The 13,693-nt window shown below is 45.3% G+C and overlaps 1 protein-coding gene across 1 annotated transcript; it reads right to left on the reverse strand.

The window, feature by feature from the left end:
- Positions 1-3,763: 3,763 nt before the first annotated feature.
- CENPS (centromere protein S) lies at positions 3,764-13,528 on the reverse strand. Its single transcript, XM_014849818.3, has 5 exons — positions 13,363-13,528; positions 10,397-10,520; positions 9,692-9,725; positions 5,872-5,938; positions 3,764-3,904 (listed from the first exon to the last, which is right to left on the reverse strand). The coding sequence occupies exons 1-5, from the start codon at positions 13,411-13,413 to the stop codon at positions 3,764-3,766; spliced, it is 417 nt and encodes a 138-aa protein (XP_014705304.1). The 5' UTR covers positions 13,414-13,528.
- Between the last annotated feature and the right edge of the window lie 165 nt (positions 13,529-13,693).

Here is a 13,693-nt window from a genome sequence, read left to right on the forward strand (position 1 = left end):
TGACCAGCTCCCAGGCTTACTCTCCTCCTGATGCTGCTGCCACTGCTGAGAACATGAACTCCTCTGTGCTGCCTCCTGACTGCTCCTCACAGGTCTCAGTTTCAGAAGCACCCAAAAAAATGCACAGACCCTCTTCACCCAACTGTGATAGCTAGTAAAGTCTGAGACATCTACTACAAACCTACTAAAGATGACCAGCATCCAAGGCAAGGTTCCAAATGGAAGTAAAGCAACCGCAGAGGTGATGGCTCTTTCCAGAAGTGAACACTGACATTTACAGTTTTCTAAAGTTCTGTTTCGTACCCCTTCACAAGGGAAATCTCAATCTTAAATTTCATTTCATCACAGCCTTGTTGTTTTAAGACCCTAGGTAAAATTGACATAGCCTGATGACCCATGGCTCATCCACTTCACGTTGCTTAGTCCTTTTTTTCTGTACCATAATTTTTTCCCTAAGATAATTCCCACATATAGTGTTAACATTTTTGAGAAATTCTTGCAGATGAGAAATTCATGGCAGCTCAGCCAGCTTCTTATATCCTTAGTATATTTTGCAGATTTTACTCAATGGACTCATTAAACATTCTGAGCACCTAGCATATACGTAGCACTACAAGGGACCCACGCCATCCACCCCAACAGGGTGGTTACAGCCTAGCTAAGGGGCAGGATACACACTCTACAAGTGAAAGGAAAGGCCATTTTCAGGGCAGCACTAAGTGTGCCGAGGAGGGGTGTGTGCTGCAGATGGAGGAAGGTTTTTTTTTTTAAAGATTGGCACCTGGGCTAACAACTGTTGCCAATCTTTTTTTTTTTTTTTTCCTGCTTTATCTCCCCAAACCACCCCCCATACATAGTTGTATATGTATATCTTAGTTGCAGGTCCTTCTAGTTATGGGATGTGGGACGCCACCTCAACGTGGCCTGAGGAGCAGTGCCATGTCCGCGACCAGGATCTGAACCCTGGGCCGCCACAGCGGAGCGCACGAATTTAACCACTTGGCCACGGAGCCGGCCCTCGGAGGAAGGTTTTGTCTTATCTTACTACTGACTGTTTGCAAGGAGGTGGCAACTTATCTTAGTACTTTAAGGTGAGGGCTCTAGACTAAACTCCTGGCTTTCTCATTTAATTAACTTCTCTGTGGCCTCAGTTTCCTCATCTATAAAATGAGGATAGGGGCTAGCCCAAGGCCTAGTGGTTAAATTTAGTGCACTCTGCTTCAGTGGCCTGGGTTCGGTTCCTGGGCACAGAATCACACCACTCGTCTGTCAGTAGCCATGCTGTGGTGGCAGCTCACATGGAAGAATTACAAAAATTTGCAACTAAACACAACTATGTACTAGGGCTTGGCGGTGGGGAAAGGAAGAAAAAGGAGGAAGACTGGCAACAGATGTTAGCTTAGGGTCAATCTTCCCCTGAAAAAAACCAAAACAAAAAGGAACTCATTGGGGCTGGCCCCTGGCCGAGTGGTTAAGTTCGCGCGCTCCGCAGCAGGCGGCCCAGTGTTTCGTTGGTTCGAATCCTGGGCGTGGACATGGCACTGCTCACCAAACCACGCTGAGGCAGCGTCCCACATACCACAACTAGAAGGACCCACAAGGAAGAATATACAACTATGTACCGGGGGGGGCTTTGGGGAGAAAAAGGAAAAAATGAAATCTTTAAAAAAAAAACAAAAACAAAAAGGAACTCAGTACTGAATTATTTTGAAAAACAAAGATTGCTTACTTTAAAGACTTTATTTTTCCTTTTTCTCCCCAAAGCCCCCCACTATATAGTTGTCTATATATATATTTCTTTTTTTAAAGATTTTATTTTTCCTTCTTCTCTCCAAAGCCACCTGGTACATAGTTGTATATATTTTTAGTTGTGGGTCCTTCTAGTTGTGGCATGTGGGATGCCACCTCAGCATGGCCTGATGAGCAGTGCCATGTCCACGCCAGGATCCAAACCTGTGAAACCCTGGGCAGCCAAAGCAGAGTGCACGAACTTAACCACTCAGCCACCGGGCCAGCCCCAAGACTGCTTATTCTAAAGGGCAGAACTAGGACCTAGATAGAAGTGAGAAAGTGGAAGACTTTTCTCTACATACAGAAGAAACTTGTAACAATTAGTGTCCAATAACAGAAAGGGCTGTCTGTCCCTGGAGGAGTTCAGCAGAGCCAGGATGCAAATCTAAGTCTGTCAACCTTTGGAAAGCACAAAGTGTCTATAGCTAGTCTCTAAACTCTCCTTGACCAGCAGTTTAAAGGGAGCTTATCCAAAAATGAAACTGCTAACATATGGATCTCTGACTGGAACGACTATAAGGATGGAAGGCTTTATGATTCCCATTTCTTTCACTGATATAACACACAGATGTTTTATTATCTGAGATCAAATGATTAGTTAATTGTAGAACCTGAAAATTATGAAGTTTGGATTCAATGCTTTACTGTGACTATGACTTATCCTCTCCCTTTGAGAGTTAGACTTGGGGGTGTCTTTTGTGAATCATATTTCGGCAGGAATGATATAAGTTATCCAACTACATGCATTTTTCTCTCTTGCTCCCTCTACAGTCAGTACCCAGAATGTGAATCTCTACTGGTCAACAGATCCCGGGCACTTGGTTAACCTCTTCAAGCTTTGGTTTGCACATGAGTAAAATGGAGATAATCAGATCTATCCTGATAAAGTTGTGAAGATCCAATGAGGTACTAAATGGAGCACCCAGAGCAGTGTCTGGCACACAGAAAGGGCTGTGAGGATGCCCATCCCTTTTCTTATCCCTATTGCTCCATTAGGCAAAAGGCAAGCTCTGGACCTCTAAGAAATGCCAAAGAGAAGACAGCAGAACTGGGGCTCTCGGAAGCCTCATCTCTCACAAACTGAAACAGAGGAGACACACTGAAATGTTTTGGAGTAGTCCAGGTTTTCCTCTCAAGCAAAACTTCTGTCCAGTAGAACCACAGTTTAATTACAAAATAGCCAGAGAAAAGTCACATAAACTGTGTTTCTGGAGAAAAATTACCTTTAAAAAGTAAAAAGGATCTTTTCCAAACAGCTACCTTTTTACTTTGTGATCACAAGAGACATGGGTTTAAAAACAACATTGGTAATCAAAAGAACTAAATAAATATAGCTTTGTTCATTTTTTAGGGACTGTCAGCCTGAAAAATTCTGTAAAAGAATAAGAAATAACTATAATTTTTACTTGAAAAAGTCAACCATATTTAATTGCTGACACAATTTCATTAATTGCAATAGATATAACTTCCCGTATATACCAAACACATGCCTCTTTTATGTACGTAAGACATGGGAGTATTTTGCTTAAGAGTTTCCAGTTCTCCTTTTTTTTTTGAGGAAGATTAGCCCTGAGCTAACATCTGCTGCCAATCCTCCTCTTTTTGCTGAGGAAGACTGGCCCTGAGTAAACATCCGTGCCCATCTTCTTTATAGATGCTTTATATGTGGGACACCTGCCACAGCATGGCATGTCAAGCGGTGCCATGTCCGCACCGGGGATCCAAACCAGTAAACCCTGGGCTGCCAAAGTGGAACGTGCACACTTAACTGCTGCACCACCAGGCCAGCCCCTCTAGTTGTCTTTTAAACTAGCTTTTGCAGTCAATGACTTGGAGAATACAGCACAAAATGCCTCTTAGCCCTTTTTTTTTTTTTTAAATCTCCACTCAACTCTTTAAAATTCCCTTTGTGGCAATACACATTTTTGGTGGCTCTACCTGCTGAAGGCTGCTTTTTTCCAGTGGTGACAGTTTAATTCTCACTTTCCACTACTCCAGCCTCTGCTTGCTCTGTTGAATTTTTATTTTCATCCTCTGACTTCTTTTTCTTCTTTGCTTTTCGTTCTAGGTTAAACTGAGCAATCTCTTCATTTTTCTCTGTGATATATTTTAGCTACAAAAAAAATGTAAAGAATTATATTTTTATCTGGTTGTAAAGCCATTTTATAAGCCTAAGGGGGGGGGGAAATATATACCTGCTCCCAACAACTCCTGCCCAGAGAATTTGGGTGGAAAAGCCTGGGTTATATTCCTTAGACTTAAATAGAGCTTCACAATTTTTTCTGGAAGAAGGAATCAACTGCAAAAATCAACTTACTACTACTCACATATCCTACCAAATAGGTAAGAATTCCTTGAGGAAGCAAAAGAATTAAAACCTGGAGCTTGCTGAAGGCATGCCAATTACAAATACACTGTACAAAGCACAAATATAGTCAACATCTCCCCAAATCTATCCAACTAAAATTACTGAGCAACTACTGTGTGCCAGATATTAGGGATACAAGGTAAACAGGACAAGGTCCCTGTCCTCAGGGAGGATTTAGTCAAATGCATAAATTTAGCTGCAACTCTTCAGTAATAAGCTTCTGTCAGATGAAAGAAATTAAGAGTCCAAAATAAAAACAATATTCTGAAATAAACAAATATGCAATAGGCAGATAACTTCCCAATTAATATTCTAAGATGTGCTGAATTGACCATTCCTTTGCAAAAGATAGAAACTGCTCACTGAAGCAGACCGAGTAACAGTTATGACACTGCACAGAATTGATGGAGAGAGAGATGTCTTTCTCAGCACCGCCAGGCACCGTGGCTGTTTTACTTAGGAATCATATCATCCTTAACCTTGACCCAAACTTTGGAGAAGGGATATTAGAATAGCAGAAGTAGAAAAGAGACCCAGTGGAAATAGCGTTGTTAGATGGCTAAAGTTTAGATGGCTAAGGGTTAGATGGCTAATGTTCAGCTATCAACCAGAGAGCTTTGTATTTAACTTTGGAAAGTTCCTGAATTCCAGGTGCCTGCCCTATAAAATGGGGCTGATGAGTTGTGTTATTGAAAACTCTTGGGGCCGGCCCCGTGGTCAAGTGGTTAAGTTCACGCGCTCCTCTGCAGTAGCCCAGGGTTTCGCTGGTTCGGATCCTGGGCGCAGACATGGCACCGCTCATCAAGCCACACTGAGGCGGCATCCCACGTGACACAACTAGAAGGACCCACAACTAAAATATACAACTATGTACTGGGGGGATTTGGGGAAAAAGAGAAGAAAAAAAAAAAACAACCCTCACAGGGTGGTTATGAGGTTCAAATAATGTATGTAAAATAATACCTATAAAAGCCCCTTGGAAACTGTCAATTGCTATACAAATTCATTCATTCAACAGCTGTTTACTGAATGCCTACCGTGCACCAGGCCCTCTTCTAGGCATGGCAGATGGAGCAGGGAAGAAAGAGACAAACATCCCTGCCCTTGGGGAGCTCACATTATGGGGAGGAATGCACATTATGGGGAGGAACATAAAGTATTTTAACTGCTAGGATTAGACTAAGTCAGGAAACCTCAAAGGTGTCCCAGACCTGCCATCATGCACAGTCACTACCCTGGGATGACCACAACATCACCTGTAAAATGAGGGCTTGGTCAAGACGACTTCTAGACTTCTTTGAAAAGAGAGAAAATGTGCTCAATGTCCTGCACACCCCAGCTGTACAGATACTCCTTCCATACCCGGCCCGTCAGAATCGGGGGCACCATAATGAAACTATCCCCATACACTAGCCTGTGACCTGTCTCTGACATCATGCTGTAAATGAAACATGGGGCCAAAGTTTTGAGATATTACAAAAAAGGCAAATTATGAAATCCAGAGAGTGCTTATTAGAAATCTTCAAATTGGCTTAGCAAGATCCATCATAATGAAAGAAAGACCATAAATTACAGGCAGGTCTGAATGGTTCAACCATCTCTCGTTTTTAATGCAAGGTGCCCTGGGGAATCACTTCATGGCTGCAAGTGATTAATTGGGAATAATGTATTCTGATGGGAAAGGGGAGTGAGGAAAGAAATTCATCTCTCACCAATGAATTACTCCTCCTGGCTAAGAGCTTCACATCTTCAGTGTTAATTGTACTTCTTTTCGCATGTCTGTAGAAAGGGCAGAAACAAGTCACCAAAATGTTTGGTATTAGTTAAAGTTTTGATGAAACACAGAAGTTCATGGTCAGACTTCAAACTAGCAAGGATCTCTAAGTAGCCTATCTTTTTGGATTAAGGTCATTAAGCAACAGTGACACAAAAATGAGTGAAGTGACTAGCCAAGATACTAATTAAATAAAGAGACTGAGAGGAAGCAGAAGCCCATCCATCCACCTCCACCTGAGGGCCAAGGTTGCCTGAAGAATGTGAGCATGAAAAGGAGTCTGGGGGGTTACACCCTTCCAAAAGTGACTTCCTCGGTCACAACAGTCACAGTGAACACCCAGAAAAAGCAAGAAGCAGGTCAGTGTCACCTTTAGTGAAACAGAAAATGGCACAGTCTCACAGTACAAAGACAGCCTCTGCTTAAACAGACGCAGAACAGAAAACAGGGAATTTCCACGGAGCCATGGCTCCACTTATACCAAGATCCTCCATCTCTCTCCAAGGGCTGAATTACAGGAAAAGCTCAGGCAGATGTCTCCTAATACCCCTTTCCCACCAAGGAGGCAACGCATTCCCTCAACAGCAGCTCAGGCAGAACAAAGAACATGCTTTAAACTGGAGTCTCTTTCTTGCTTACAGCTTGGACTCAAATTCTCATCCCAGTTTTCTTATCTTTGCTTTGAAGGTAATTTGAGATAATACACTCTACTCAATAATTTATTACTCTAATTACACCTTTCATGCCATTTCTAACTTCCTCCAAAAATAAGTAGGAACTTTATAAGTAGGAATAAGTAGGAATCTTGTATCCTTAATAACCAGCAAAGTGGGCTGAATATACAAAGTCCTCACTGAGTATCTGTTGAGTTAAAGATAAAATCACACAGAAATTATACTCTGTAATTTGGTCAAATTAACCTTCCCATCCTGTTAAATGGGCAGATATCACTTGTCATCTCCTCATGATTGACAATATCCGCCTGTCCTCAGATAAGATCCATTTCAGGAGATAACTTCTAATTAGCCACCTGCAAAGACCAGGATAGGGGAGAGGAGAAAAGAAGTCATAGAGAAGGTGATATAATAGCATCCACAAATGTCCCGAGTGGAGGACATTAAGTGCCATGGACACAGTGTGGCCCTCATCTCAATCACACCATCAGGCTGCTCTGTCGAGATTTACATTCTTCGTAAAGTGCCGTCAAGAGAAGCAGCATACCAAACTATTTACAGAGTCAGGTTAGCTTATCTGTTCACAAGGAAATGTTTAGGAAACAACTAAGTCAATCCTCTCTACCACTCAGCTCATCACCTGCTATCTCTGCACCACATTCGAATGTTAACACTTTCCTAGATGGAGGGGCAGGTGTAACCTGTGCCAGCCACTGGACACCAGAGACGTCCTAAATCAAACCTCTGACTCCAGAAACTTACTCTAGGGAAAATAACACAGCAATTTTTCATATAACACTTTTAACTACACAGGTTTTAAACACTATTCCCAAAATGTTCCTAGAATTTATTTACTGTAGAATATCTATCTTCTTCAAAATGTTTCATCTTTACAATATCAACAAGAAGTATAATTCTAGAGATTTCAAAGCTAAATAAAGGAAATTCACAACTTAAATCAGGAGATGATTTCCCAAAATTTATAGGTGAACTGATTATTTAGAATTTAAATGCATTTTCTCATAGAAACAATGTTACGAATACTAGTAGGTTCCCAGCCAGCCTACAAAGACAATTTAATATATAGTTGACCTGAAACAGTACATATTCCAGACTTCTCATAGTACTCATAGTTCTAGGAATACAGACTGGGTGACAGGGAAAACTCAAAGCCCAGGATAAACAAAGTTGGCCTTCTAGGAATATCAATCTTACTCAGTGCCAAACTTTAAAACAGGATTTTGTGGGGCCAGCCCCATGGCTGAGTGATTAAGTTGGCACATTCTGCTTCAGTGGCGCAGGGATTCACCAGTTCGGATCCTGGGCACGGATCTAGCACCTCTCATCAAGCCACGCTGAGGCAGCATCCCACATAGCAGAGCCAGAAGGACCTACAACTAGAATATACAACTACGTACTGGGGGGCTTTGGGGAGAAGAAGAAAAAAACCAAACAAAACAGGATTTCCTATATAAGAGAAAACTGGGATACCACTTGGACACTGCAGAAGATGAGGCATCTCTTACTATTAGCAAAGCCTCTGCCTGACGGTCTCACTTGGACAACAGCAGCCGACAGCCTTTACACAGACAGCTTTACTCAAAAGCTGACGTCCTTCTTGTGAAGCTCACAGTCCAAGTGGCACACACATACCACCTCCCCCTCAGTACCCAAAAGGAACTCAACCTCTTAATGTAATTATAAAAAAAACAGAGTACCTGAAAGCTCAACATATTACAATGCTAAATATTTCTAATTTCATTTTATTTCTAGTATTTTTACAGGAGGATTTAAAAATGTTCATTGTCTTTTCCCACAGCTAACACAGAAATGGTAAGAAAAGTCACAACTGGGGGCTTACTACTGGCATCTAGGGGGTAAAGGCCAGAGATGCCACTAAACATCCTACAAGGCACAGGACAGTCCCCACCATGACAAAGAATCATCTGGTCCCAATGTCAGTGGCGCTGAGGTGGAGAAACCCTGCTCTACGCTAATAAATTTTATGTTCAAATCAAATAATCATTTGTTTATTTACATTTTTGCATCTCCCTTTGTAAGAAAAAGGGTTTGTATTTTCAAAAAAAAGAAATGGCAAGTAAAGGTGATAAATGTGTTTCACGGGAGACACACAAGGGGGAGGGGATAGATAATGGGCCACACATAAGGGGCAACCACCTGAATTAACAATGAATAAACCATATGAGCAATCAGTGTCCCATAATATCATCTTATCCCTTTTGGCCAAGTTGAAGATGCTAAGCGGTTTTTAGGGACTCATATATACAGGAATAGGAAAGATTTAGAGCCTGCCCTCTGAGAACCTACTGCTTTAATTCATTCAAAATATCCACCGGAGAAACAAAGAGCTAATAGGAGCAAGGTGAAAAGTAAGAGGTGTGGGAGATGCTGGACCAAATCAGAAGTGGCAGCATTAGAAAGCTTTAGCCCTTTCAGGCCTCAGTCACTCAAAGTGCTTCATAAAAGCAATTTGTTGCAATTGTTTTCAATTACCTGAGGTACTAATTGAGGAGACAAGCATAAATCACCTGTAAAAGCTACAGCTTTAGCAGCTGAAAGCAAGTCACCCCCTTTTCAAGGAGCCTATGTCTCATTCGTAAGAAACGCGGCAAATGCAAGCTGCTGGTGGCCGTGTGCCTGCTGTCATTGTCCCCACACCTGCGGGCAATCACCGGCAGGAGCACAGCGAGGCCCAGTTCGGGACGCAGGGCCCGGAGCCCAGGCGCCGCATCCCCAGCATCACACCACCCTGCAGAGATGATCTTAAAAGCATGCACACCACGCACATTCTGAGGCCTGGAGCTGTTATTCATATCTTTTTAACCTGGAACTGAATAACTTTGGCTCTTCAACAAAAAATACTTGGAAAATATCAAAAAATGCCAAATCAAGTCTGAATGGATGTGATTAAAGCAGATGTCATATTCTTGCAGAATCATGATTAGAGACGCCTCCACAAAATACAAAAAAGAAAAAAATGAATAAAGCAGAAATACACCACCAGATGGAGAGTATCAATAGAATGTAAACAAACAGCATCAGATAATCAAGCTCTTTACCCACCTTGCAAACATTTCAAGGTCTTTGGCAAAATTTTCTGAAAGAGAAAAAGATGCGCTTTAGCTACGCTTATCTTATTTCAGAAGGGAGAGAAGTGAAATCTCGATCTCTACAGCACGTACAGGGACTAATACAATAAACCCTTTTACAGGTGGGAGGAGGCACTTCCGGCAGCCCCATCACGGGACAGGAACCTTTCCATTTTATTCGCTCTGACTGCCTTCTCCTTCCCGGCACACTCGACCCGTTATTACAAGCCTTCTGGTAATTGTGACTACACCTTTCCTTCCTGGAAACTATCCCTTAACTTTAAATTTTGCTGCAAGTTAGGACTTGCAAGGACATTAATTTCCTCTAAAGTCAAGCAAATACCAATGCCACAAGTTCAGCTGTCAAATAAACTATGGGTGATATAAAAATGTGATAAAGCAATGAAATAAAAAATTTAATATCTAATGTTCCAGGCAGTTTAAAACACGATAAAATAAGGTGCTAATGTCCCAGTGTTAGGGTAATAGAAAAAAAAAGTTCTTTCCATAAAATATCCAAATCAATCTTACAGCCAAGAAAATAACTGTTTCATGAATAGTGCCCGATGCTGTTCTCCGTCTGTTGGTAAGACAAGCCCAGCACACACCCACACATTCTCCTGGGCAAAATCAACCTTTGGGATTTCTATCCAAGTAGAGAAAGACCATGGCTTCATACCGCACTGTCGGAAAGTCACCTCCGAAATTGCTGCGATGGTCTGTTTGCTGAACTGTATCTCTTTGTCCAGTGCGACTTCCTCACAAAGACAACCGACAGTGTAGTGAACTGCTGCCTTCAGCCTCTGAAGCAAAAATCAAAATACTTCATGGATAAGGTTGCAAATAAGAGCTTTCACACCTGAGAAAATTAAGACCAAGGAGAGGGTCTGCTCAGCCTAATTCCTTGAGCACTTTCCACGATGGCTGAGTGACTTTTCAAGTGTACTAATAAATTAATGAGGCCCTCTGGAGTGTGACTTGTAGAAACATTACTTCCTAGCTAATGGTTATGATTTAGGTCAAGTAAAGATAAGGAATTACGATGGCAGGTCACTGGGGAGAGAAGTTAGACTGGCACTTGCAAAGTATCTGGGTGACTTTACTCAGTTCTTTCACAGGTACGTGCCAAGGTCCTACAGAGTTAAGGCATACGCCAGGTGTCGGGGAAACGCCATGAAAAACCAGATGGGAATTCTGCCCCCAGATGAGCGTTAATCACATAAATGCCAAAGGATCCCATCCCTCTGCTCCAAGTCCCTGCCAGCCCCAGGCCTGCATGTGACAAAGGATGAATGATCAGGACAACACAGGGACAGGCTCCTTTCATGTGCCGCTTTGCTAGCCCACCTCAGCACGGACCCTCACCGCTCCTCAGCAACCCTTTTCAGATACAGGAAAACATATCTTTCCCCCATGCACAAGAGTAAAGAAGCAAAACCAAGGGGCCGGCCCAGTGGGCCAGTGGTTAAAGTTTCATGTGCTATGCTTCAGCAGTCTGGGTTCACAGGTTCAGATCCCGGGAACGGACCTACTCCACTCATCAGCCATGCTATGGAGGCATCCCACATACAAAATAGAGGATTGGCACAGGTGTTAGCTCAGGGCTAATCTTCCTCAGTCAAAAAAAAAGGGGGGGGGGATTGGAAACGGATGTAAGCTCAGGGCGAATCTTCCTCACCAAAAGAAAACAAACAAACAAAAAACCCCAACAACCAAAAAAAAGAAGCAAAACCAGCTAAGCCAAGGTCTCGGTCCCAGGTCAACACATTTGTTGAGCACCTGCGTGTGCTCCATCTCTGTGCTGGAGACAGAACTGAACTGGACACGGTGACAGCTGAGCCCAAGATAGTACAAAGTCTACCAGCAAGTGTTCACAGTTGAGGCAAGATGAGGAGGAACTGCAAAAACACAAGCCCAGGACTCCAGGCAGAGGCCTGGCAGGTAAGCAAGGCACCTAACTTCCTTAGTTCCAGAAGTCACAAGACTGGGTAAGTTGAGGCATGTGGTAGGAGGAGACAAAGGGACCATCACCCTGAATAAAGAGGCTCCAAGGTCATCTTTTTTAGGTTCGTGTTGGGAGGAAGTAGGGGCGGGGTATAGGACAGGGACCCTTCTGAATATTCCAGGAAGGTTTTCTGTCCCTCCTCCTCCTGCACGCCTCCTGGAGACGGCTAAGTGCCTTCTTCAGGGCCACAGACATCACTGCACTCAGAGGCTAAGCCACTAGACTCTAAACCCCTCAAGGGCAGCACCCTGTCAGTGTTGTTCACTACTGTCCACCCCGTGCCAAGAACAGCTGGTTGGACGACCGGCAGGACCCTCAACCGGCTCACCACGGCACAAAGAAGGTCACATTTCTCAGCCCCAGCCCATCTTTGCAAAGTTATTCACTCGGCGAGCATTTATTGTCTACTGAGAGCCAGGCTCTGCGCCTAGGGGCTGGGAACACAGAAAGGAAAAGGACAGCCCTGCTCTCCAGGTGTTTGTCTCCACTACACGCTCGCCATGAACGGACTCTTCACCACGGTCAGTGTCATGAAAGACAAAGAGCGGAGAACTGTTCCAAGGAGGGCCAGAGAGACCAGTCATGTATCCTGGAGGAAGATAAAAGTCCACCGAAGAAACGTCCTAGGGACAACTGAGGAAATCTGAATGTGCACTGAACATTAGATAATAGGATTTTGTCAACATTAAACCTCCTGAGTGTGATCAACGAGATTATGTAGAACGCCCTTGTCGGTGGGAGATGCATACTAAAGTATTAAAATTTGAAAGTAGTGTCACGACATCTGCAATTAATTCTCAAAAAATTCAGAGAAAAAGAATCAACAAAACGTTAACAATTAGTGAACGGAGGTGAAGGGCACACGGGTGTTGAGTGCACTATTGTGACTTTTTCTGAAGGGCTGAACTCAAAATGGGGGGGGCGGGTACACGGCTCCTGAAATTTAACACTTCGCAGGAAGGAAACTCCCACGTTAGTCTCCGGCTAATCCCGAGGCCGCCACCCTGGTCCCCGGGTTTCACCTCGTTACAGCGCCGTTATGCTCCCGACTCGGCCGCGCTGTGCTCCTTCCCGGGGCTGATTAAAGGAAGGACCGAATACCCGCGACTCCCCGGGTGACGGTTCTGATCACTCCGATTCTCCCCATGAGAAAACTGATCGACGCCCTCCGAAGGCTGGGCTCCGGCCCGCACGGCCGGCGGCGCCTCCAGGCTCCGGGGCCGGCCCTCAGCCGCAGGAGGGACAGCGCGCGGGTGACAGGGGCCAAGACTTCGTGCCAGCACCGTGCTGGGCGCCTCGCCCGGACTCCCCCTGGGCGCTCACATCCCACCCGCACAACCAGCCCTTCTGAGAGGGAGACTGTGGCGGTCACTGGGCCACAGGTCGGCCCCGCCGCCGCACTCGGGCACTGGCCGCGCTTCCCCGGACTCTTGCCCCGCTGCCGCCGCACTCCAACTCGCGCGCGTTACCGCAGAAACCGCCTCCCAGCAGCCCCCGCGGCAGCACAGCTGGCGCAGGCGCAGGAGGAGGCCGGAGCCGCCCAGGGCGCGCCCTCCGCCCCCGGGGTGCGGGCACCGAAACGGGCTGAGACCTCGGGGCCTTTTTCTCTCCAGAAACTCGACGCCGTCCTCCCCCTGTACCTGCCGGTAAGAGAATCGCTGCTGCTCCTCGGCCCCGTCGTCCTCCTCCATCACAGCGAGCCGACCAGGCAGGCGCGCGGGGCCAGAGAGAGGCGGCAGCCGGGAAGGCCCAGTCGGATTTTCCCGCCGCGGCGGCGGGCGACGGGCCGCGCGGGGGGACAAAGCGCGAAGCTCCACGCTGCGTCGCGCGCGCGCCCCCTGGCGGCGGCTCTGGGAAGGGTCGTTCGCTGTCCGTCCGCTCCGGCCCCACTGCTTTACGGGGCGGGGCGCCTGGGCCCCGCCCAAGCCGAGCTCCCTGGGGACCCAGCCCCTGCTCGGCGCCCGGCGCAGT

Source organism: Equus asinus, chromosome 5, assembly GCF_041296235.1.
Source record: "Equus asinus isolate D_3611 breed Donkey chromosome 5, EquAss-T2T_v2, whole genome shotgun sequence".
NCBI classification, from domain to species: Eukaryota; Metazoa; Chordata; class Mammalia; order Perissodactyla; family Equidae; genus Equus; species Equus asinus.

Bases quoted from the DNA above. Each gene is read 5' to 3' on its own strand.
- CENPS (XM_014849818.3), bottom strand. From the start codon at position 13,413: ATGGAGGAGGACGACGGGGCCGAGGAGCAGCAGCGATTCTCTTACCGG. The intron at 5,939-9,691 runs GTGGGTAAAGAG...CCCTTTCTACAG, and splicing joins GACCTTGAAATGTTTGCAAG to ACATGCGAAAAGAAGTACAA. The intron at 3,905-5,871 runs GTGAGAGATGAA...TTTTTTTTGTAG, and splicing joins CCAGGAGGAGTAATTCATTG to CTAAAATATATCACAGAGAA.